Source organism: Calypte anna, chromosome 1 (assembly GCF_003957555.1).
Source record: "Calypte anna isolate BGI_N300 chromosome 1, bCalAnn1_v1.p, whole genome shotgun sequence".
NCBI lineage: Eukaryota > Metazoa > Chordata > Aves > Apodiformes > Trochilidae > Calypte > Calypte anna.
This window is the reverse complement of record NC_044244.1, coordinates 114,284,607-114,310,879: the sequence shown is the minus strand read 5'-3', so window position 1 is coordinate 114,310,879 and position 26,273 is coordinate 114,284,607. Positions and strand designations below refer to the sequence as shown.

The window sequence follows — 26,273 nt, the reverse complement described above, 5'->3', positions numbered from 1 at the left end:
ACAGCGCGGCGAGGAGGGAGGGAGGGAGGGCAGCGAGGAGCCCCGAGTGCAGGGAAGGTGCGGGGGGGGGGGGAAGGGGGAGGAGGAAGAGGAGGATCCCGCCCTCCCCTTTGCCGGCCCGCTGGGGCACGCGGCGCCGAGGGGGGCGGGCGACGTGGCCGTCACGCTCGCCTCGCGCCCGGCAGCCAATGAGCGGCCTGGGTGAACGCGGGCGGCACGCGGAGCCCGCGTGTCCCCGCCGCCTGCCCTGTCAATCACTCTGCCCAGCGCGCCTCTCCCTGCCCGTTCCCCCCCTATTCCCTCTTCCCCCTCCCCTCCCGTTCAGGCCGGGCGGGCGGGTGGGAGGGAAGGGGCTGCTGGTGCCGGGAGACCGCCGGTGGCGAGAAGGGGAGGGGGACGGGGAGCGGTGTGTTTGTACAATCCGCAGAACCTTCACCATCTCCATGGCGGCGCCGTGCCCCTCGCTCCTGTCCACACCCACGGCTCGGCAGGCGTTACGGGCGCTGGCGAGAGCAGTTGTGCAGCCACCGGTCCCTTTCCGCAGGCTGGGGGCTGCTGCTGCTGCCGCCGCCGGGGGACGGGTAACGGGCGAGTGGGTTGGTGGGTGAGAGCCCGGCACACCGGCTTCACGGCACTCAGTTCCCACTACGAGCGCCAACTCCTCTACGCCGGCTGCCAGTGAGGGGGAAGAGGGGGGGCGGGCTATGTCCTCGGCCAGACCGGTCCCACAGCCCTCCCCGCCGCGGTGCCCTCCCCCGGTTGAAGGCGAGAGGCGGAGCCGTGGCAGCCCGGCCGCCGCCCGCCGCCTTTATCAGGCGTGCCGGCACGGGGGGTGGCACTGGGGAAACACCTTGTTTTAAGATAGGCGCTATAAATACCGCGCCGGGGATGGGAGCGCAGCTACGGACGGTGGTGGTAGCGGGATAACAGTGCGGCTGTGAGCGGCTCCGGAGCACGGTGGGTGTCTGCCCCGCGGCGGCTCGGTACTTCGTGCCGGGTCCCGCAGGCTGGGTCCGCTTGGATTTCCATGTACCGATGGGATGGGAGGGAATGGGGAGGCGGCGGCCCAGGTGAAAGAAGCCCTCTTAGTCCCACGCGGGGGTGCCGGGAGGGGCTGTGGGTTTGGGTTTTGCTTACGATTTTTGCCTCTTTGTATGGGGCGGGGGGATAGGGCGAATAGAAGGGACGAGGAGTCGGGGACGCCTGAAGAAGGAGATGGGAGCGAGGATAAAGGCGGTGGGGGGCGAGGGCGGAAGGGGAAGAGAAGAAGGTCTGGAGGGAGGAAGAGCAGCTCCTAACCGCGGCGCCCTCCTTCTCTTTTCTCCCATCAGGACTCTGCTCTTGAGCAGCCACCGAGCCCAGCCCGCGGCGGAGGGCGGCCGGTGTCGCTAGCCCCGAGGAGGAGGAGGAGGAGGTGGTGGTGGTGGTCGCCGCCGCCGCTGGAGGAGCCCCGCGGTCTGTGCCCGTCCCGTTGATCTCGCCCTCCCGCTCGCCGTCATGATGCAGATCTGCGACTCGTACAGCCAGAAGTACTCCCTCTTCAACGCCATGAACCGCTTCATCGGCGCTGTCAACAACATGGACCAGACGGTGTTGGTGCCCAGCCTGCTGCGGGACGTGCCGCTGCTGCTGGAGGAGCTGGACGCTGCCGGTGCCGTCTGCCCGCAGCGGGAGGCCGCCTTGTCGCCCGGCGACCCCGGCGCCTACCTCTCCCGCAGGGACATGTACAGCCACTACGTGCTGCTCAAGTCCATCCGCAACGACATCGAGTGGGGGGTACTGCAGCCGCCGGCGGGCGAGGAGGCGACCCGCAAGAAGGACAAGCTGGGCGGTGGGCCCGCCGAGGAGGGCGAGGGGGAGGAGGACCTGGAGCAGCAGTTCCACTATCACCTCAGCGGACTCCACTCGGTGCTCTCCAAGCTCACCCGCAAGGCCAATGTCCTCACTAACAGATACAAGCAGGAGATCGGCTTCAGCAGCAGCTGGGGGCAGTGAGGGCCGGGGGGAGCGGGGGAAGGGCCCCGGCCCGACGGGAGCAGCGAGTCCCCCCCGCCCGGCACTGCGGCGGCGGAGGGCAGCGCCCTGGGTTGAGGCTTCCCCGCGAGCTTTCAGGACTGCAGCCGGTTTTCTACCAACGCACAAGCGAGAGAGAGATGTAAATTAATCAATACTAGTTTATTAATTATACCCCCCCCTCCCGTTGTTTTTGGTTTTTTATTGTACGGTGTGGGGTGAGCGGCTGCTGTGCCTCCCTGGGCTGGGAGACTTGGAACCCATACCTGAGTGAGGTGGAGGAGGCATAGCTGGCAGATAGGAGGCTCAACACAAGCCGATGAACATAGCAAAACTGGCCTAAAATTGTTCCTGTGACCCGGGAGGGAACCCAGTGGGTTAACAAGCATCCCTCTGTCCCGGGATGGATGGCAGGTCCCATGGTTGTACATGTACTGGAGTTTATTTAAAACTTTTTTATTCAGATGTAGAGTATATTCTAAAATAAATGCAAATGTATTAACAAAAAGTGATTTAAAACTTTTTGGTATGATTTATGTTTCTTTAATTAAATGATATTTTTAACATCTGGAATTCTTCTGTTGTTTTTCTGTTATTTCCAGAGCTACCTTACCAGATGCAGATACCTCTTGTTTTCTTTTTTTTCTTTTTTTTTTTCCAAAGGCAGCAATTAGGTAGCTATAATGGCTCAGCTTATCTAAAATGGAGGAGCAAATGTGCTAACTCCACCACACATGGCCTAAGTTTTGGTAAGCTCTTCCCAACTGGAGAGTCCAGTTGCTCTGAATGCTGTTTTGAAAGTCAGTGCCTCTTTAACAAATGCACGATCAAGTTGTGGTTACTTTGCAGGCAGCGATTCATGGAGGTTGGCGCAAAGCCTGGGAATGACTCTTACATTTTTCGGGAAGTATCTTAATGTACTGGGGGGAGCTCTTTTCTCTCCGTTGGAACAGGTCTGGGATACTTGCCTCTCCTATCTCTTCCATTATTTTACTTCCTCTGTAATCCCCTTGAGATGCTAGGAATTATCTGGTTTTATCTTAGCCAAATTGTATTTATTTCATTTCTCTCCTTTTTTTCATTTGCTGAACTAATGTGCCTTGGAATTGTGTGCCTATACTGGTTTTTATATTAAGTTTCAATATTAAAAGTGTACTTAAGCATTACAATACAACATAACATATGAAGCTTTCTTCTCAGGCACGTAAATGCTAAGTTTGAGGAGTGATATTTCACTTTGGATTATTGCCATCAAATTTAGGGCTTGTGGTTGTTTTGGTGTTTTCATCAGAAGTTTTTTTTCTCTCATCTTTAAGAATACTCTTGCTTAAATTCAGGTATACCCTAGCGATTTGTTTTTCATCCCAACTGGTAGCACATTGTGGTAAAGAATGAGTCCTCCAGACATGGTTCTAGTTGGCTGATGTTTGTATAGTTAAAACAATTAGCCTACATGTATGTTTAAAAATACTTATTTTAGAAGGTTTTCCCATCTAGGGTAAAGAAGAACTTTTTACGGCTGGCTGTTTTTTTAGCTTGGCAATTTGTAGTGTTTTTAGTTCCTCTTCCCCTCCCTGTTTGGGAAGATGCCAGGAAAAAAGTCAAGGAGAGAGATTACCCTGGATTCCTAACATATCAGCTCGCCAGTTTTGCTGGAGCCTTAACTAATGCAATGCTAAAGGTGCCGTTCCGTATGCCGGACGGTGAAGTTTTGTTCTCCCGAAGGCGAGGGTGAGAGGGAGAACCGGTTCTGCTGCGTGGCTCCCTCCTGCCTTGCGCTCAGCCGGCTGAAAACCACGTTACAACCTCTGCTTGGGGAAAACCTCCGGCAAAAGCAGCTAAGGCAGTCTCAACAGCGCTCCTTTTGAACTCCTGTTAACTTCTCCCGGCATGGATTTAAAAAAAAAAAAAAGCACTGTTTCAATGTCGCACGAGAGACAAGCCGGTTTAGCCTATGAGTAGCATCATGACATTAGAGCGGTATCACCGTGAATATTGCATCCATTCCCTCGGCATCCTGAAGAAAAACGGTGGAAGAGCAGCTAAAAACCATCTCTGCCTGGCCGCGAAGGTGGGAATGATTTCCTTAGAAGTAAAGCTTCGGATAAGAGAGGGGGCAGGATGGTGCTGCGACTGCCGGCCCTGCCCTGCCCGAGTGACTAAGCTGCGGCTGCCGGACTGCACATGGCTCCGGTGTGGGGCCGGGCCGCATGGCTGTCACCAGCACGGGTTACCCCAGTTCAAGCCGCAGTAAAAACTGCTGAGCCTCACAGCAGCAGGAGAGACAAGGCCACCTGGGAAGCTGCTGCAGAATTCCCCTTTTTTTTTGAAGGTCACAGGAGAGGATCAAGGCTCTTGGGATCAAGAAAGCAATCTTGTGATGCAGGGGAGGAAAAAAAAAAAACCAAAAAAAAAAAACCAGAAATATATTTCTCATGCAAAGGGCAAAGGATGAGACTGGGCTATTGGCTACTGTGGAAAGCAACTTGGCCTAAAAAGTGGCGTGGTCAGGCAATTATGTAAATGCAAGCTCCGGACATTGCAGTAACTAAAGATGAGACTGCAAAGTCTTAATGCACAGATGTTCTTATGTGAGATGCTGAATTGGGAAAAAGTTTTATGAGCCACTCTATATGACACAAGCTTATTGGTAGGAGCTGCATTTCCTTTTGAAGGGGTCGATTATTTTAAGTGCTCAGCTTAAGCTGCCTGGCTTCAAACTGGGAGGGGGTAGTTTTCAATTAGATATTAGGAAGAAATTATTTGGTGTGAGGGTGGTGTGACACTGGAACATGTTCCCCAGAGAAGTTGATACCCCCTCCCTGGCAGTGTTCAAGGCCAGGCTGGATGGGGATTTTGGCCTAGTGGGAGGAGTCCCTACCCATGAAGGGAGCTTGGAACTAGATAATCTTTAAGGTCCCTTCCAGCCCAAACCATTTTGTGATTCTTTGATTGGAGACTGTGATTCTGATACTTGTGATACTAACAAGTGACATCAATCTAATGTAAAAGTATCTTTATGATGACAAATACTTTGATAAGTTGCTTTATCTCCAACCCATATGTGAAAAAAAAACCAAAAAAACCCCTTGCCAAGCTACTATAATCATGCACAAAACAGGGGTATATATACACTTGCTATGTGAGAAGCAGTTGACATTTTTAGCTCACTTAACTGAAATAGACTCGATATACAGTAAGGCAGACACTGGAAGAGTAATAAATAATTAGATTCAGAACAGTTTGCCCTTACAAATTGATTACAGCAGAAGGTATGTGGCAGCCAAGGAGCCTCAAGGTCATTGCTCATGGGATGCATCAGCTAATATATAAAAGTGCTACATGTCCTTATAGTTTATAAGTCAACTCTTATTTTTGTGTATACAAAAGAACTGGAGAACAAACGGGGAGGCAAGGAGGAAAGCCAAGCTTTTTTCTCATAGCATGTATATATGTATATATATGTATATAAAAATGAGGGTGTTGAGTATGGATGTGACTTCCATATGAAGAACATCCTTTCTTAGGCTGCTTTGACTGCTGACTGCTGTCTTGGATGTGTGGAAGGTCTGTGCTGGATGATGTGTGCATTTCAGGAATCATACCTATCTTTGGCACCATAAGGTTTTTTCCAGACCCCTCCAGAAATGGGCCACCATATCCCTTTCTGCCCAGGAGCACATTAAAAGTCTGAAGTCAGTATCTTTACACTCACTTGGATCAGACCACCACCTGCAGTCCACACCTTCAGCTGCATGGGTTGCATTTCTCCTTGGTGTCACCCCCACTGCAAAAGCCCTTCTGCTGCTGCAAAGGGCAGGCTTAGGTCAGTGCCTGGTTAAAGGTGGGTCAGATGAGGGTGGGTCAGACCAGACTCTCTTGTCCCTACTTTCACTCTGAAAGCTTTTTCTTGCAGGTTTTAAATAGATCAAGATATCTATGTTTTGTGGTTTGTTTCCCCCCCACCCCACTGCAGGCTTTTGCACCAAGGTACATGAGTCATCAGTAGGTTGGCTTCCCAGAAAGATCCACTTCTACAGATGTAAGGTTATATTAGACTCTCATTATGATGCAGTTAAGCTCTCACCTTGGGGAAATTAAAAAAAAAAAAACAAAAAAACAATAGAAAACTCTGTGTTTATGGTACATATCTTTGTGAAAAAGTCTGCAGTGATTATTTTCTTCTATGGACCTTCCTGAAGCATGGGAGGGGGTTGTCTGGATGAACTGCTTGTGGTTATTTGTATTTTTAAACATTTTTTTTAATTTATATCTAACTAACAGTGTGCTATATGCTATATTCCAAAAAGCTCAGAGATAATATACACAAGGGAAAAAGAAGAACTTGATGGGTTATAACCTGCCATCAAATCTGAGGGAACTGCTGCAAGCAAGGTGAATATTGCAAAAGCAGTTCCATCTTTGTGTGAAGTTTTTGTTATTTGGTGTTGTCACCTCTAAAGAAGCAGAAATACCTGAACGCATTAGTTCTGGCATTGCAAAATCATTTTCCTTCCAGACCACAGACTTGCATGACAAGTTTGGGTCAAAATTAGCTTTAAGGAATGAAGTTATAAACTCCTTTCCAAAAGGAAATTTGCAAATAGGAGTGCAGCAATTGTTATCTTTATGTTGGCAGCCAACTGCTGGAATTGACACTGTTTATAAAAAGTAATATTCCGTTTCCCTTCAAACACACTTACGTTTATATGACCCGGAGTGATGTAACAAGGAAATCAGCACCAAGTTTTTGTGCTTTTGAATTTTGTTCTGGAAGAGCTGGCACAGAAAGAGCTTGTAAAGCTTAGAGAGAAAATAGATGCCTCTGTATTAAATCACAAAGCAGTAAATGAGCTTGCCTCTTGATGTTTGTAAGGTTTGTCATGGTATCAAACTAAAGCGTTGTATTTTTTTATCACATGTATCTACATGTGTCTGATTCTAATATAATTCTTTCTTTTTGTTCTGGCCTGTTTTACCTTAGCAACCTGGGGTTGCAAACAACAGGGCTGATGTCCCAGAGGCACAGACGTGCTACTTAGGACTAGCTGAGCCCTTTCAAGTGCATCTCCCTTTTCATCTGTGTTTGAACTGAGAAGATGGGCAGAGTGCCTGAAGTGATTCAGAGCATAGTGCAGCAGTATGGCAGCCTGCTTGCTGTGGGATTGCTGGTTGGTCATTGGCATATGATGCAAGGCAAAGCTGTCCTTCAGGGATTTCTTCCAGATCATGCTGTGGCCAGGAGGGAGAAAGGTAATGATGAGGTTTCTCACCCCATAACTGATACTGTTTTTCCCTGGGAGCAAAGCGAGGGGAATGATGAAACATCCTTTCACCCCTCCTGAGCAGGAGGGCTGGTGCTCATGCACAAAGGCTTTCCACCAGAATCAGGGCAGAAAAGATCTACTTGAGGTCCAAGCTGACAGCTTTTGTGGTTTATCAAAACACCTGGGAGTTGAGAGATTAAAGACTTGCCAAGTCAGCACTTGTATGCCAACAAGCAAATACTGCATAGATGGAGGCTGTTTTAATGCAGAGATTAGATGTGTTAGATAGATTACACACTTCCCACTTTTCTATGGGTCTGTAGTAAGCCTGATCCATCAGATGGGTTCACCTATACCCCACTTGGAGGAGACTTAACTGGAATCTGAGAGTGATTTTTTTTTTTTTATATGCAAATACTTTTAGTTCTCAAATATTTCAGTGTAACATTCTGCTCTCTTAGTCTCTTTTGCAGGTAGATGGTCTAAAAGCAGATCCAAGAAGACACAAGGTCTCAATTAGATATACCTCAATAGAAGGATTTTTTCAGGTTTTAATATATGTGTTTCCGAAATGCTATATTTCACCTTACTCACATATGAAATGGCTTACCAAAGCTTATCATGACAAAGAAGGGATTGAATGTTCTCTTCTAGAATTCTGGAACAGAAACCTGGTTTTCTTCAGTTTTCAGGTGGGATAAGCAACCCACAGAACTTCCTGCACTCTGCACAGTTAATTCACACTTCATCCTGATTATCAAACCATTTCAAAACTGGAATATCTTGTGTACTCCTTGAGACTGATTGTATGCCACTAACTGAAGACTTAGGCAGATATGCACTTGTTAGAGTATACTGACAGGTACAGTGATATTTGGCACTTTTGCAGTGCTAGTTAAATACTTGCCCATTTAGAGTGATGAAACTTGAAGCCAAAAAAGCCACCACCTCAATAAGGTTATCAAGCTTGCTAACCACAGAGGAACCTCCTCCTGCAGCAGTGAACATCCCACATGAGGAAAATGCCCCAGCCTTTCTTTGAGCCAAATACCTATTGACTTCACACAGATTTTTTTACCTGATTACCCACCAGTGGGTAATAATCAAGATATCTCAAGCCACCTGCCTTACTTCTTGCTTTTCCCATGTCCATCCCTTTGTCCTCCTTCCCTGAAGGCTGTTTCTCCTATGGACTTGTCCCTAGGTGTCCTTCTCAGTTCCATTTCCCATCTCTTGAGACTTGTCCTCCCTGAAATTCCTAGTAAATCAAGACCATTTCCTCACCTACATAGGTCTCAGCTTTGAACTTAACTGTAATTGGTAATAACAGCATATTAGATGGTTTAATGATATTTCTTGTTTGAATCATGTAATTAAACCTTGTTTCTTTTATTAACCTGCTATTTTTCATGTGGAGGCAGTGCTTTTTGAAAACGCTTTAATAGTGATGGCTGATCACCAAACCATACTTTGAGAAATATCAGAGTGCCTAAATAGCTGGACTGAATGCAGAGCTAACAATGCAGAAAGGCAGTTTCTGTTTCTAATGTGTGCTGTGCTCATCTTCTGATGTGCCCTAATAATTGCCATTAGTATTAATTGTAGCATCACACTCTGAGAAGAAAATACACCCTGTAGTGGGTCTGTACAGAAACAAGGAAAAGCAAGGGAGATGGCAGGTCATGGTTTTTGGATTTATGTATTCCAGTTCAGCAAAATGGAAAAAATGCCTCACTTAAAGAAGTTGAGAAGTCTGGTTCTAATGGAACAGACGGTGAGTTTCTTTCAGCTTTCACTGGTATATTTAGCATAATATTTAGCAAAGACTGAAATAATTCCTCATCTAGGTGAATGCAAGTCTTATTATTTAAACCCAACTAAGATTATTTTCAAAGGGCTATGTGTTTTAAGACAGAGAGGTGGCTATTTCTTGACTGACTTAAGCCTATGCAGTATTGAGAGGGACGGTCCCATCCTGTCCCTCAGACCCCACCTAAGGCCCTATAAACTCTGTTTTCCTTGTGCTGGCACAAAATAGCCAGTGCTGATGCAGACCAGGGAGCTGATCCAGCTGAAAATGAGCAGGGGAGAAAAAGCTTTCAGTTGGACTAATTCCCTCACTCAGCAGATGGTGAAGATGAGTGACTTTCCAGTGAGGGTACCACCCTCCCCTCCATCTGCCACAGTGGGTGCCCCAGCTGCTTGGAGAGCACCCAAAAGTTGTTGTGGGACAGTGATGCTGAGTACACTGTAGCTACAATATTTAGGAAATACCTGTGAGGGAAAGAGAAAAGAGCAACAGGAATGCTGGGTTCCACATGATGTCCTGGGCCTTGATGTGGAGACAGGAGCCCGAGACTTGCCCTCCCTTGAGAGCATCCTGAGCACAAGGTCTCTCTTGCTCTTTAATTAAAAGATGCCATGCAAAATAAGGCTGCTACCAAAGGGCTGAGAGCCAGGAGAGCAGGTTGCTCCTGAAGGGACTGGAGCCACTGAGGGCATTCAACAAATTGAAAACAAAGTCTCTGCTAGCCCTCAAAGTTGCTGCTGGATAAAAAGGCAGAGTTTTTTTGGGGATGCCCAGCTCAGAACATGCTGAGAGATCACTGACAGGGTTAAAACCATTTCTCTTGAGGGCTGGTGCCTTACAAGAACACAGGTTTTGACACAGTCTCCTCTCTGGCTCAGCTCCTCTTGCCAGAGGTTAGAATCTGGCTGTGCTGCAGGATCAACCAGGCTTCTTCTCTTGCTTCCACATCACTGAGTAAGGTGAAGTTGCTGCTGCTGCAACCTGAGCGGGTGGAGAGCTGAGGGAGGCAGCCTCTGCCTGCAGAATTTCCCCAGTTCTCTGCTGGGCGGGCAGCACTGGGAGGTGTCCCAGTCAGCCTCCCCCTCCACCCCTCCCTGTGGCACTGGAGTCTTACCATGCCCCTCACCCCCTCTCCTCTTCTCCGTCCCTCCTTTTGGAACAGCTGCCTGGAAAACAGAGGTGGGTGCAGACAGGAGCCTGTACCATCAGGAAAGAGGAGGGTTTGCCTGTTGAGTCTGGGAGGGGATGCTGCCTCAGCTGCCCTTCAAGTGCAGAAAGGAAGCCCCTGTAGTGGGAATGAGGGTGCTAATCCCCGGTGCTCTGCAAGGCTGATTTATGTGCCCAGTGTCCCAAAGGCAGCCTTGCCTAGTACGGGAACTCTTTCTGAAAGAGATGCTGAGCAGTTCAGCACCTGCAAGAACAAGGTGCTTTTGTCAGGCTGTAAAAAACATTTCAGAGAGCTGAGAGCTTTGGTGTGAAAGCACAGATAACCATGTTCTTTTGCACTGTCATGGCTTGGTAGACAAAGAGAATGGAACAAAAAGCTTTATATTTGAAATGAAGTGTTTTTAGTCTGCTTTTGCATCCTTTACTGGATTTCAGAGCAGGAACAGTGCCAAGATGGATGTTGTGAGCACTTATGTGCCTGGCAGTCCCTGGGAGCTGTTGCAGAGGCCAGGGAGCTGCTGTGGAGGGCTATGTGACCTGGCCAGCCTCCCTGCCCAGCTTTTCTTCATATAGAAAGTGCAAGGCAGGGAAGGATGTTGTCCACCATGCCCTCATCTGACACAGAGTCAGCATGGAGGGCTAGGGAGACAGCTTGATTTCCACAGTGCCCTTTTGGTCTGTATGTACGTAATGATTTACCCAGAAAATCTTGTAGAAGAGTTCCCATCAGAAATGTGGCAAAGGGCCCTGACCCATGGGCTGGACCCAGCAGTCACCCCATGGGTGAGGATGTTGAGAAGCCTGTCCTCTGCAACAGGGGCAGAACTTCAGGGGCTACCATGTTGGCTCCCTGTTCCACCTCTTTCCCTGACCAGGTGGCCAGGGGATATCTCCAAATGCAATGGCTTTCTCTGCAAAAGCTGGACTTGGTAGAGACTCTTAAGTGTTTTGACTGTGTGTTTTGGATAGAAGCCCCTTCCATCTGCATTGATGCAACTATTGTTCACATACACAATTTTAAGAAGGGATTTCCCTTCCTTGCTGCTCATTTTACTATCATGTAGCAGATAGAAGAAGGGAAGAGAGACTGGCACCATATGACCAACCAGCTGTCTGTGGACTGTCAGAGCATATTGTGGGGAACACAGTGTGACTACCTTTGATGCTTTATACTTCAGTCTATATTGGCTAAGCTATATGCTTTCTTCTTTCTATTCAGTTACCCTGAATATCGTGTGCTGGGTCAGTGTGTTTTACATGGCAGTATTCTGAGTAAAGAAGAGGAAACGTGGTCCATCTCCAGTGCATGTTAATAGCCCACTCCTAGAAAAGCAATGTGACTCATGCTGTCTGAGCATCTATTCCCAAGTCATCCATTTCTGCTATAGAACAATGTCTTCACTTTTCTTTGTTTCCCCTTTTTAAAACGTTCTTACAGGAATGAGGCTCCACCCTCAAGGTAGCAAACTTAAGTGGTTAGAAGCGAAAATCCACAAAAAGGATGTGGATCAAAGCTAAGTATAGATGCCACATGATGATGAATGTTAGAGAGATAGTGAATTGTCTTTGACCTCAGTCCTCTTAGTTTTCTCTGCAGAGGAAACATAAATGCATTTTTAAAGTCTTTTTCCATTATTTGTGAGTGGGAAGGACATATGGAGGTACTTAAGTATCCTTCAGTTTCCACTAGGAAATCAAGATGCTGTTAGAGAGGGAAAGAAAAGCACCCTGAGGTGCACCAAGAACACGGTGTATGATCTGTCACTACTGCTGGGCTCCCTTCAGTGCACTGCAGCAGGGAAAGGCAGTTTGCAGGCACTGGGGAGAAGCTATTCCCTGTGTTACTTGAGGCATCTATCGGATAAAGGCTTTTCTGAGAATCCCTTCTAAAATGCAGTCTCTGATGCAGTCGGTCTCCATAACTGTGTTAGGCAGAAGTACCCCAGGTTTAAGTTTGCTATGTGGCCATCCCCAGGAAATTGACCTAAGAAGGGGAGACGTTCTTTCAAGAAAGAGAAAAAAGTCCTTTCATTACTAATCAGACCGGAATTTTTAATTTCTAGGAAGCTACACTTTCTCTGAACTGGCAGATCTGAGTTCTCCCAATATGCAGATGACAGTATTATACACTCTGACTTTGCCAGCAGACACACTGCCTTAGCTACTCAGAAGTACATTGTGTTTTATTTGACAAGTGGTAAAAACATAATCTGCTTTACTTTTCTTAAACATTCTGATTTTTAGACTACTGGTGTACTTTCCTATGCATTCACCTATTCAAGGGGAATAGGCTCTCATAAAAACTGTGTGATAATTGTTACTGATTTTTACCATTAATATGTTCTTTCTTCTGTCCCTTCTTCCTTCTGTCTTCCATTATTTTTAGTGCATTCCTTTCCCTCCTTGTTAATATCAACTTGATTATCTTTCTTCTCAAACTACACACTGTTTTTTGAAGTCCACTAATTTTCCTGTTATGTCAGGGGTTTAATTAACCTGAGTTGACATAGAATTATTGTTTTTTTCCTTCCTGCAGTTAGTTCTCTGAATTTATGGAAGTCTGTGGAAAACTACACTATATTAATTCAGCAGGTTGGACTGAGATTAGGACACGCAGCCTCAACACAGCAGAAACTGTTGCTAACTTCTCCTCGTGAGCAGAAAGCTTGAGAGGGGAAGAGCTCTACTGTGTGAGTAGAGCTGTTCATTATTTCCATCTTGGCTCCTGCTGTAGGAAAGGAAGAATACTGAAAACTGCAGAAACCTAATTCTGACTGTAAGAACATCATATTTACAATAATGTTTACATATTTTTATATGTACATGCAAATAAACATAATTTACTGCTGATGCACTTAAAGAGCTGTGGTGGCCAGATAAGACAAGTCAAGGCAGTTTTAACCAACTAGTGCAATTTATTTAACAGAACTCTGCTGATTTAAATTTTGGAGAATTAATATATTCTTAGGAAAATTTTCTATGACCCTGTTTTTCTTTCCTTCTCTCTCCTTCCATGTATTCTCTCTCACCCTCTTTCCTTTTTACTCTTAATGAAGCTGGTTGGCAAGTTTGGATGCTTTTCCTGTCTTCATTTTTGTATTTAGCCGCTGTATTTTGGAGAAGCATTGCCTGCAGCAGCCTAGCCAGTTTTCTAGGGGTGGCTGCACCCTTTCTAAAACATGTATTTAGATTTACTCCACCTTTGTCCCTCTTGCAGGGTAGAACTCAAAATATCTCTGGGCCTCAGGGCTATGTTCAATCCTCTGCTACCTGTGTCATCAACAGCACCCTACCCAAAATGCTACTGATTTTCCTAGATCGATGTTTCACAGCCCACGGAGAGACCTAGAAGTGGATTTCATTCTCATTTTACATATCTTTATTCTCATATCTTGGAAGAGGATAGAAAAAATTCACTTCTCTCCACCCATCATGTTGATTTCTGTTATTTCCTTTCCCTCCTGGCCCCATGAAAAGAGTAGGGACTCCCCTAAGGGTCACCCTTTGTCTTCTCCTAGCTTTGGGGACAGAGAGGAACAGGATCTCCTCCTCTGCTATTCTCAGGGCTGCTGAATCCCTTCCAGACCTGCTTGTAACTCTTCTGTGATTCAGTTTGGGTGAAGCACAAAGTTGCCCTTTTCTGCTTTATTTCCCAGAATAGCACAGATATTTGGGAGAAGCAGTGGCTGTGGGAAAGTGACTTTCATATGAACTTGGAGAAAGAAATAGCTGAGATCATGATGGGTGGATCCTCCTTTACCCTACTCTCTAGGTCAGCTTTCTAGAATAGCCACCCTGGGGAGTGATGATTTGTTTTGTTGAAATACAGATTTCAGTGGAGATTCTGATTCCAAAGATCATGTTTTAGAAAATATGGTCTTCCTCTAATGTCCCTTTTTATTCCCCTGTCTTCTGCAGTCATCTCTCACATCCATTTTTTTTTTTTTTATATATGTATCCCCTGTCAATCCCTCTTCTCCCAGGGGTCTCTTCTTGTTCCCAGTGAATTTAATCCCAGGGTCTCTGTTTACTTGGATGACATAGCATAAGGACTCATCTCCTCTTTTGGAGGAGAGAGAGAGACAGCAAAGCTCTCTTGTACTTAACAGGTTAAGTACCAACTGCAGTTTTTAAAACCCCCATCTCTGGCTCTCTGTTTCTTCAGGAGAGAGAGGGAGAGGCATGGAGGAAAGAAGCAGAACTACTGAAAAAACACACCCCACACCAGCCTTTTCCACACAGTTTGTAAAGCAAGGAGGAAGGAACAAGACAGATCCTAATCTTAACATATATTAGGTGCTCACATACAACAGTGGTGGGTGTGGGCTGGAAAGCCCAATAGCTGGCTAGATGGCAGATTAATCAGATCTTTTTCCTTGAAATGGATAGATAGAAAAGAGCCCAAAAGATGCAAGGAGGGGCTAGGGCAGAAGGGTGTGAGGTGATCAGTTGGAATAAAAGTTCAAGCAATTTGCAGAGAAGACGGAGACAGGAGCTGGGATGGGGAGGACAAGCACAGGATGCAGAAAAAAAAAAATGATGGGAGGATGAAAGTCATGGGAAGTAATCCAGCTCTTATTAAAGTTGACAGTATTACTCTTTAGAGATAGTAGGTTTGGTTCAAAGGGAGATTTTGAAATAGGACAGAAGGAGGAAAGGAGCACTGGCAGACAAAAGACAGGCAAAAAGAAAGAACAAGGAGAAGGACTATGCAAAAATGGAAAGAGAGGAGAGTGTTGACAATGAGCACTGCAAAGCATGCTTTGTATACTGGAAATATGCTGGAAAAGGGGAGGGAGATTGAAACCAGAGCAAAGGAAAAAGCGTGAGATCATCTTGTGATTTCAGAATTCCATCCTTGGTGATATAAGAGACCTGGCTGTGGAGCTGAGGCCTTGAGAAAAGCCTCTGGCACATGTGGAGATGTGCAGGGGAGAAAATAATTACAGACTGGAAAACATATTTTCTGCAGATTAGGTGTGACTTCACTTTCCTCTTACGCCAAGTGGAGTGGGCTGGTAGAACATGTTGGAGGACTGGTTAGGGAAGATGAGAAGTAGCAAGTAAAAGGGCTAATGGCCGGATGGTTTGCTACAGATTTGTGTCTTGATGTTAATTGACTCTGACATCTAAGGAAATGAAAGCTTCAGCTGAAGCTCTTCTTGAAGCTGGGGCACTGTGAGGTCTGTCTTCATTGTGTTTTGTCTGGCATGTGGTTTACCTGTTGACAAAACCTGACCTCATTCCTCACTCTTGGCCCTGGGGAGAGCACAAATACCCATCCGCCTCTTCCCACAAAACCTGCAGAAGTCTGGTATCCCAAAAGCCTCTGTTTTCCTGGGTTCCACAGCCTGACTCACCCCCTGTCCACAGGCAAAATGCATCCAGATGTCAGTGTCCCTGTCCTCTCCAGCCCCAGGCTCTGGTTTCTGGAGGAGGGAAAAGTGCACATGGGGCATGCAGCTCGCTCCACTGGGTACCCCAGTATGTGCCACCTCCCAGTTTGCTTAGCCCAGCAGGCAAATACAGTTGGAAATACCAATGACTTTGCAAACCTGGATTTAACTGAGTAAGGGAGACTCAGGCATTCATGCATGCACAGAGCAAAATGTCATAGATTTTTTTTTTTTTTCTTGAAGCTGGGCTTAAAACAAGCCTCTTGATCAGACATTCTTTCCTGAGAGAGGACATCAATGGGCTGTCTGTCACGGGACAGCAAGCCACATGGTCCTTACGGGGTGGTGGCCCCAGGCCTACACCTGGGAGAAAGCAGGTCACAAATCTCAGAGGGGTTCATGGTGCATTAGGGCCAAATGTCTGAATGCCTCCAGGGTGGGGGCTGAGACCTGCCTGCTGCAAGCTGGGTGAAGTCCCTGCCATGAATGAGCTGGGAAGAGGGAAAACTTGCTGAGAAGTGTGAGGAAGACATATGCCTGCGGGCAGCCCTTCAGTTTTGCATTGCTGCATGTCTGCTCCTCCAGGACTGGATCAATATATTCATGTGGGAAGGTGTTGGCTCCTACTCACTGGCATTGTACGCAGTCCTACTTGAGAAACAGCCACTGGGGTGGGCCAGACCTGCTCCAACAGCCCCAGTTGGGCTGTGAATGTGAGAAATATTACCTTACAGAGCGGCAACATACATCATGTCCCTGTGGAAGAAAAGCTGCTGTAACAGGGGCTACATTTGTGCTGGGGTGCTGGATGCTTTTCCATTTACACTCTTTTTGCTTATGCATTTTCATGATATGAGCAGGGTATGGTAAAATTATCTTATATTTCTCCTCAGTGTCATGGCACACATTGATGTTAGTCGTGGCCCCTGTGCTCATCCCAGAGATTAGAGCACATACTCAACAGGAAAAGAAGAGTCTTACAAAACCAGGACCCTAAGCTTTTAGAATCCTTGTAGGTTTATGGCAACACACTTTGAGGAATGAAATACAAGCAGATAAATATATTCTATCACACATGTTTCTTAAAAACTTAGTGTGGTGCTGAGAGCATTCGATGTATACAAATCATGGTTACAAACTTCACCAAGCAAATTCCTATGCCCTCTTTCCTTGTAGTGTCCCTTCCCACCTCATCAGGCAGGTATAGCCCCTGAAAGTCAAAGAAAACAGCTATCCCAACTCTTCAAGGGATGATCCTAGTTCTAGATACCTTGCCATAAGGCAGGATGTGGGAAATAAAGTCTCAGGTTCTTTTTAATGCTGGGGAATAATGATGTGTGAGGTTTTGGCCACAGCCATCACTGTTTTAAGTTCCCCGCTTTTTCTTTTCCTGGGCCATTGCAGCTGTATATGCAGCACAAATTTCCTGAGTCTGGAGGGGTTTTTGTATCATTTTCACTCTGGGCACATTTTGTTTGTTCTTCAGTCTCTTTATTGATTCTCAGCTTTGTTCAATGACTTCAGGCACATCTTACTTTGTACTCCTCTATCTCATTCCTCCCCCGTCCCACCAGCCTTCATTATTTTAGGCTGAATCTCAATTTATTTATTGCCTTTTTAGGACGTATTGAAAGAGAGCTGCCTGTTAAGTTTTTATTTTCCCCACTGCAGAAAAGGCTATGTCCTATTTTCCCATAGTGTTGTTGTCAGCTGTAAAACTGCTGAAGACTTTCTCATGGTTTTGGATCTTTCAGGGTGAAGGAAATGAGAGCCATGTGCAGGCAGAGAGAGGTAGGGTCCCAGTGTCAGGGTACTTTTCTGCTCTGGGACAGGGCATATCAGTTTAGCAAATTGTTGCTAGTGCCTCTTTCTGCATGGGGCAGTTCTCTTGCCCCACATAATCCCCTCTGAGTGCCAGGACTGGCTGTGCTGTTTGGCTGCTCATCTGTCACTTCCCCAGCACTTGAATAATTGCTACAAGGCAGCTATTCCAGAAACAACATTGCTGTGAGATGAATTAATTTATTTAAAACTTCTATATTATTGTTCAAATAGTAAGGGACCAATGCATGAAATTCTCTCTGTGTTGATGTTCATGATAAGGAGTAAGATAAACCTTTGCCAATATTTTACTCTCGTATATAAAAAAAAAATCAATAGAAATGCTTCCTAGCAAATTACGTGTTTGACGAGTGGCTTGTCTGTTGGGGTATTTAAAAGGCTAACAAATAGCCAGCATCCAGAACAGTGTGCCTTCTTAGAAGACAAACAGCTTGGGGGACAGCAGGGGCTGTGCAGCTCTGCAATGTGCTGTGTCTTTGCCCTCAGTATCTGCTGAGACCCTGCAAGTCTTAACACATCTGTCCTGCTCCTCCCCCTGTACGCTCTTTCTTTCTACACTTTAGGTGAGTAAAAGAAACACTGCACAGTTCCAGCCATACTCAACAAGATACTGACCCATCGAGGAATTTGCTGGAGTCTAGTGTAGACTCTTAGTGCTAGACTAATAAGTTATGATTTATGCATGATCTTAAATATGTTTTCAAATCCAGGTAACACTTTTCAGCCAGCCTCCTTCACACCCTATTCATTTCCTGAAGGCACATTTCTGATGGGAGGGAGCTACACTGTCTTCACTCTTACTTATGCAGGACCAGGTATGTTCAGCAATACTTCACTCCCCTAGTATAGTGCTCTGCAATGTGTCTTCTTCATTGATGTTTTTGATTAAGGTATGCTGAAAAAATAGTAGAAGTGATTGGATTGCTCTTCCCTTGATTATACTCCTGCTACCACAATTCATTGTCATTTAGAACATAATTTGCTGCTAGGGACATGATTAGCTTGGATTAAGAGACCATTAAATAAACAAGTCTAGATAAAAGTAAGATGGCTGCAAAAACAGTCAGTCTTTGTGCATTGGCCCACAACTTGTAATTAGCTGTGGTGGAAAAAGAAGTTCCTAAAAATTCCTTAAGGGCTGAGGGAAGTCCCAAAGCAATCTATCCACTATTTTATAGTTAGTTTGAGTGTGATCAGTGGTCTTAAAAACAGTAAGTACAAAATGATTGACTGGGGAGTGCTTCAATACTTCCTGCACAATCTCCTTGAGGATTTCCTTATCCTTCCAACCTTGTGAGTGCTGATGTGTAATGCTCAGTGCATGTGAACACCCAAATGTCTTGTTGAAGCCATCGTTCTCAGGCTCTGTACTACATGTCCTGTAAGATGGAAAAGTTTAGGGAAATTAAAGTCTCAACCTTTTTGACAACCTTCTCTAGAGTACTTGGGGGTTGAGGCAGTAGTTCATTGACTCTTTAACAGTGCTATGAAGTGAAGGAAGCTATTGCTTCCATCTATGAATTGAAGGATGAGTTCTGCTTCAAGAGCTTCCAGTATTCAAGCTTCTATTATACCCAAACGGAATATTAAAATTTCCATTCTTCCAGTGGCTGCAGAAATATCTTAAAACAGGTAGACAAAGTTACCATGGCCATGAACAGCAATAAAGCAGTGTTAACTAAACATAGAACCAAATCTTTATGTTACAAGTCAAATGAGAGTTTATAACACTTTCTTTTGTATGTCCTCAGTGAGGCCTAAGGAAAGATTTAGTCAGGGAGCAGAATGCATCACTGAAAAATACTAATCTTTTAAACCCCCTTAGCCTGAATCTCTCTGAGCCAAATTCTGCCTCCCTGACAATAAAAAAGTAGCATGGTTTTGAATTGTTCAGAGAGGGAACTTCCAAGATAAGTTGTCTGTGTGAAGAGCAACGTAAAATGTAAGATACCCAATTTAAGATACCCAACCTGCTGCCTTTTGTTTGCATTAATTTGGCTGTTACATTTGATCCGCAACTTCACTCAGTGTTGATGTCTTGAAACTGCAACTGCACCCAAAACTCAAGAACTGCATAAGAAAGTGCTTTGACAGTGATTCACAAACTGTGGCAGCTAAGCTTTCCTTAGTATGTGTAGAAAATCAAAATCAGAAACATAAAAATAGAATTGGCTAATGTACTTTTCTGCCAACTCGGTACAGTTAGCAGTGTGGATTAGTCTTTTTTGCAGTGCTTTTATGGAGAACCATATCAAACAGAGACTTTTGTACTGTAATTTGGCTAAGTGTGCCTAAGCTAGAATGAAATTTGCTCAGAATATATTTTCCTAGTTTGCAAAATCAAGCCTTTAAAAAGTCTGTATAAACTCAGCAGTATCATTTGTTAACCCACCTGGAAGAGGTGACCTCTCGGGGTCTGTTGACTTTCCTGGAATAGCTGAAGGAGACTGGCAGGGGGATGGTGACCTGCAGACCAAAACTTTTGCTGGAATATAAACTTTCTATGTTGACATTTGCATGACATTAGAGGTGGCAGTGACATTCATTTATATACTTCTGTAAAGCAAGCAGATGGTGTTTGTGCTGCCTTAGCCCTGTGCAGGACAGCCACGGATACTCTAGGATGTTCAAGGGTATGAGAAGCACGAGTATCAGAACTTCGAGGGACAAGGGGTGGAACATGTATTAGGAAATACAAAAATGCCAGCTATGTCTGGATCCCTCAAAAGTGGAACAGGTAAAATTCTTTCCATTGGTACAACTGCATCTACTTCCAACAATGGCCTAAGAATTAAATCTTAAACAAAAAACTCAAAATGTAGTGTAATGCAAAGCTTGAGAGGAAACTGTGCCTGCATATGGTAGACACTTGGTGTGACTCTTTGCTTATTAGCATTGCACAGGAGCCTTGCAAAGGGACCATAGCAGCCCAGAATTATAGTATTTTACAGTACAAATCTACCCTGAAAAGGGTCTGGTTAACTTCAGCCTCATTTGTTTTGCTTTCTGAGTGTGTCCAAACTGGGCCACCTGAATTTAATGATAGAATGTTATGACTTCATTGCTCTTTCTTGAAACCAGATCCAGGTCTGCTTTGGAAATGTGAGCTGTGCTGTATAAACAGGAGCTTTCGGTGGATTCTAGCTGAAGCAACTTGTCTTTTGGGGTAGGTGAGCCAGAAATCACTCATCCGGATTAAAAGATCAGTCCACCGGGCCAGTAGCATTTGCAGCATCTGGATGGTGGGAACTGAGAACACATGGCAGGAAGATGCAGGTCCACAGCAGTCCCTGCAGTGGCCTCGATTACATTCCCTGTGTACGCAGGCAAGCAAGGAGATGCAAGATGTTCCAGTCCCCTCAGAAGATGAGGGCCACAGTGAACAGAGAGCAAATGAAGGCTTAGGCATGGCTGTTGTGAACAGGATGCAGCTCTGCCTCTACAAGTGCTCCAGCCAGCTCAAGATTTCTGTCATCTAGACCTAACATGTGTCAGAGGAGCCCATCTAATCTGGTTGTGTCCCTCCACTACCGGGCAGCTCCTTTTGGGTCAGCTCAACTGGATTGCAGCAGTGCTGCTCTCGGCAGCCAAACAAGGTGCTCTGAGCCCTGCACTGACTCTCAGGGAGAGAGCACTGTTTCTCAGGGAGAAAACTCATACCTTAGGACTTGCTGATGCTTCAGCTGGAGCTGTTGGAGAAATAAATGGAGGAAGTGTTTGTGAGCTGGTATTCTCTCTGGCATCAGCTAATTGCCATGATGCAAAGGAGAGGGGATGACCCCAAAGGCAGGCAGGCAGGCTCACTGCTCAACTTGTTTCATACCCGCTGGTGCCTTTCATCAACAGCAACAACAAAAGATCAGTAGATCATGCATTTGCATGAAAGTCCATATATTTGTATATATACTGGCACAGACTTCCAGGAGCCTGTTCTTTCTCATTATCAAGTTTGCTGTAAAGTTGTAAATTGCTCTCATTTTCCTCCAGACTTGTTCCTTAAAAGAGCAGAAATGGTGCCTGTAGAGAGAAAAAACAGAAGGCTTGGCAAGAGTTTTCTATCTGAGGCTCTGTTTTTTTCACTCTTATCCCCAGGTGGGGAAGTCTCAGATTTTTAGTGAGCTGTGGAGGTGGTGAAATGTTTTACAGCAGCTTTCACCCAGCCCAGAATTGAAACCCTTACCTCAGGACCTCTGGACCTACTGAAACCAGAATTTCAGATACTACAGGCCCAGGAATTTCTGGAATGTGACATCTGGACCCCAAATTAACCATCACAAAGCTGGCCTTCTCAAATTCAATTTTTTTTAATCTGATCAAGTATACTTGTCACAATAGAGACTCACGGACAAAGCAATGCATTTAAAAAACAGGTGAACAACTAAAGGTTGGGAGCTGGAAGGTGAGGAGGAGTGGATTTCTGCATGTTCCAGTCCACTTCAGAACAAGGCCAACCTGGGAAATTAACATTTCTGTTACCAGCAGGGTAGACTCATCCCTTTGACATGCCCTTGAAAACAACTGGAGTCAATCATATGGCCAGTTGCTTGGTCCCAAGTGAGAGGGAGCAAACTTCTGTGATTACTTGTTATTAGGTCTGATGCCAAGTCATACACTTAAATTCAACAGCCCAGCAAAGGGCTCAGCTGCAGAGATACATAATCCAAACCTGGCCTTGACATTTCACGGCTAACTTGCTGGGCAAGCAGTTTTTATTTCTCAGTATACAGAGAGTGCTACACTCAATGTCTTTGCTCACAGAGTTAAATCACTACTATATGCCCGTGTGGTAAATAAGTGCAGATGCTTCTGTAACTTCCAAATTAAATCCTGGCCTGCATAGTGCCACAGCTCAGCGCTCTCCTGTGTGACTGCGTGGCACAGTGTATATTTTGGGGCATGTTGGTTCTGTTAAAGGCAGATCCCTTTTCTCAATGGAAAATTGTCAGCTATTCCCACCAGTGACATCACGCCTTCTCCACTCCCATGGCCACAAAGGCACATATTGATAGGAGTGACATTTTCCTTTAATGCTTTCATTGTTTCCAGCGTTTCATTTGAGTTGTTGTTGGAAGACAGAAAAACAAGAGAAAAGGCAAAATATGCTAAGGAGACCCAGCCTGTATGCAAGCATGTCGTGAGAGAGAATTGCTGGCTTCAGGCAATTTTCAGGGAATTTGCTTTCCACAGGGCTTCTTCTGAGTGACTTAGGATGACACTGTCATGCAAGCCCCCTGAAAGTGCCACCTCCTTCCCACAGCTGGCTGCAGCCTGATGGTTGGCTTTCAGTGCACTCTGCAGGTTCCTGGCATGGGGATTTTAGAACCTTTTTTAAAATATTTGTGCCATCTGCACAGAAGATTGTACTTACAGGAGCTCCTGAGGCCATTCCAGGGTTGCCTTGTGAGTTTTTCAGGACTGGGACACATCTTCAAGAGACATTTGTGGGTGTGGTACAGGGCACAGCACAGAAGGGGAATGTTGCCCTTTGCACCCTCTACCTCTCTAAAGTGGTTATCAGAGGTCAGAGTGGACTTTGGTTTTGCTTCTTGCAATATTGATCCAAGTTCCATGTTGCTATCTTTTCAGAGAAATTTGGTGAGGGGCTGGGTAGGGGTACTAAGCCATCAGGAAGAAGAGGGCTGATTGAGCACAGCTGATGGAGGTGACCTCTTAGGCTTTGTGTGAGGATCCTTGTAAGCTGCAGCTCCTTCCACATTGAAGTAAATCTTTTCCACACAGAAATAACCAATTCTGTATATTGATCTTCCAGAGTTTTCTGACTATCCTACTTTTCTTCCTACTTATCTCTTTAGATGATAATTTTTTTTTTCTTGAGGATTACACATTGCACTTCCAGTGAGCTGTTGTCCAGTTTATATTTGGTGTGTTAGTTTATAGATAGATAAACTGACTGTTACATATTACATTCCTTAAGAGTTGCTTTGTGTCTAAGGGAGTTTGCAGACATCCATATAGACCTCTTTTAAAAGTTAATTTGTCTGGCAGTCCAGACAAAACAATACTCCACAGGTTAATAAGCATTAAATGAATGTCTTGGTAAACTCAAGCTAAATGATCATGTGGAAAAGGAAGCAGCTACTACTCTATTACACGCTGTTGCTATTAAACCTGAACAAACCTAGAAATTGAACTGCTTGACAGTCTCTTCAGCTCTGCTGCCCTTTGCTCTCAGAGGAGCCCCATGGTTTTGTTTTGTTTTCTTGCTATGGTTTTTGTTCAGTTGGGTTTTTTTTTTGTTGTTGTTGTTTTTGTATTTTTTGTTTTATTTTGTTTCCACAAATTTGGACCCAGTTAGTTGAGATGTGGTGTGCAAGCATCACAGGGTCTTGCCTCTGCAGCCTCTGGTGAGGAGGGGAGGCTGCAGAAGGTGCCTCTGCTTTGCCAGGTTTGCCAGAAAACAAGAGCCACTAGAGGTGCTGGAAAGATCATTAAAAGACTTCTGGGCTTTGCTTTTCCCTTTTCTTTAAATGTGGGGACGTTTTGGGGTGGGTTTTTTTTTGTTGTTGTTCTTTGTTTGGGGGTTTTTTGTTGGTGGTTGTTTTTTTTTTTCCGGTGTGTGTGTGGTGTGTGTGTGTTGGTTTAGTTTGTTGTTTTTTGGTTTGGGTTGGGTTGGGGTTTTTTGTTTTTGTTTTTTCCTTTATGCAAAATGCATTTGAAACCCCCCGAACTTTTTCTCATCTGAGATGGAAGCAGCTGAGTGCCTCCCTGAGTGTCTGCTGCAGAGAAATCACCTGTTGCTGCTGAGAAGGGTGAAGAGGGGGAAGCTCCTAGCAGCAACCAAAATCTCACTCCTGGGCAGCAGCAGCAGCAGCAGCAGCAAGATTTGCAGCTGCAGACAGAGGCTCTGTGCTGCTCCCACTCATCCCCAATGTGCTCTGTGCTGAGTGAGTATGGACAAATTGGGCAGTGGAGGGTACCAGGGCAGGGGAGGGATTGGGTATGTGTCCCACAGTGCAGGCAGTGGTTAGAGCTGCCCCACTGCTCTGGAGGTCCCTCATGCTCTTGTCAGCCCCTGACACTGAGGCACTTGCTTGGCCTTTTTTAGTTTGCCACTGGTCTCATGTATCTGGCAAGTTTTCATATACCAAACATCTGGTTGCTGCTCGCACTTCTACAGAGACCAGGACAATGACAGCTGTATTTCTGTCCCCAGAGGTGTAATGGCATATTTCTGCAAAAACTGTGTTTATAATTTTGATGGGATTTCCCTGCCCTGTGATACCTTAAATCAAATTTGTGGTCATGCAGGGTCCCCTGTGCTTTACACAGACCATTTACTGAGCCTGAGATACTGCTGCAGGGGATGACTCATTCCATTTTGCCTACTGCCAGCACTGAGGAGGACCAGTTAGACCATCACCTGGTTGGATGGAGTTTATCAAATGCAGATAGCATCACTCTGGGTGCAGCAGATACTGGTGTGGGACCAAAGTCGAGGCAAAGTGGTATCCCAGAAAATAGGAGAGAAAGCTGGGGGCACAGCTGGCTTCTGAGGGGGAAATGTGAGGGGAAGACCTGTCAGCAAGGTGAAGTGAGGTCAGTCCAGGGCTTTACTTAGAATGGGCTTTGTCACCTGGCAAAGGAATTCTACATGCCCTTTTTATTTTACGTCTTCCACTGAATTACTTTAAGCAAACAGAAGTGAACCAAAACAACCCTGCCTTTTGCCCTGGCTTTGGCTCAGGAAACTGTCCCCTCTTTGGCAAGTGTCCATGAAGATGGATTGTGTCTGTGCCTGCACGTGTGCTCCAGTGGATGCTGCTCCTTACAAAGCTCCGGAGAACTCTGTGGATGTTTAAGTCTTAAATCCTGGCACCAAACAAATCAGTTGTTCATGTGCATCAGCCATCTGCCTGGTGTCCCCATTCACCCCAGCAGCTTGTCTGGAGGATGACTGCATGGGCAAGGGTTAAGGCGACAGCCAGGGAGGGTGTCTGGGCCTCTTATCTTGCCACACTGCTGCACAGCAGGCTGGGGGAGCCCCCGGAACAGTTGTCAGCATTAAAAAAGCAGCCTTTTGGGCAGAAGCTGCATGGCTGCCCAGGATACCTGTCCCATCTATTGTGGAACACCTGGCCCCAGAAAGGGGCTTCAGACCTTGCCAGTGCCAAGTCACAGCTCAGGTTTGAATTTCCAGGACCTGAGAGCTGCACCTTGACCGAGACCAGAGGTTTCAGGATCTTGGCCAAGAGAAACCAGATAACAACCCTAGAAAAGCTGGTGCAGCAACTTCTGCTAAAATTGCAGGTCCCATGTGGAAGGCTACTTGACAGCTCAGGATCTTGCTTGCTGATGAAGCTGCTGCCAGGCAGACCCAAGAGATACCAGGCAGGGCCTGGAGCAACCCTGCACCCACCTTGTTCCAGGCTGTAAGCACTGGAAAAGACCCTTCTCTCACCCCTGGTGCCTGCCGGCAGCTTGAGAACTGGTCAGGGAAGCTGGCAAGCATCCCTGGATCCCCAGGGGTAGAAATGAAACACATCTAGACCTCTGAATTGACAGCTCTCAACTCCTCCTGGCTCCTTTCATCTGCAAGAAAGGAAACCAATTTCCTTTGCAAAGTAATCTGAGCTCCAGGAGTTAAAAGGGCTATTTAAAGAGCTAGGTGATGTTGCACAAGGAGCTTACAGGCTGGAGAAAGCTCTCGGCCTCAGTGTGTGGAAACTAGGCTATTAGTGGTTTTCTGCCTCACATAAGCTGGTGAGAATTAATTAATTTGAAAAGCAGTTTGAAACACAGCCATAACATAGGTGCTAA

The 26,273-nt window shown here is 45.8% G+C and overlaps 1 protein-coding gene across 1 annotated transcript; it reads left to right on the top strand.

Annotated features, from left to right (window-relative positions):
• Window positions 1-499: 499 nt before the first annotated feature.
• On the top strand, window positions 500-2,378 carry MID1IP1 (MID1 interacting protein 1). Its single transcript, XM_030469009.1, has 2 exons — window positions 500-957; window positions 1,332-2,378. Exon 2 carries the CDS (start codon window positions 1,498-1,500, stop codon window positions 1,993-1,995), a length of 498 nt encoding a protein of 165 aa, XP_030324869.1. The 5' UTR covers window positions 500-957; window positions 1,332-1,497; the 3' UTR covers window positions 1,996-2,378.
• The last annotated feature ends 23,895 nt before the right edge of the window (window positions 2,379-26,273 follow it).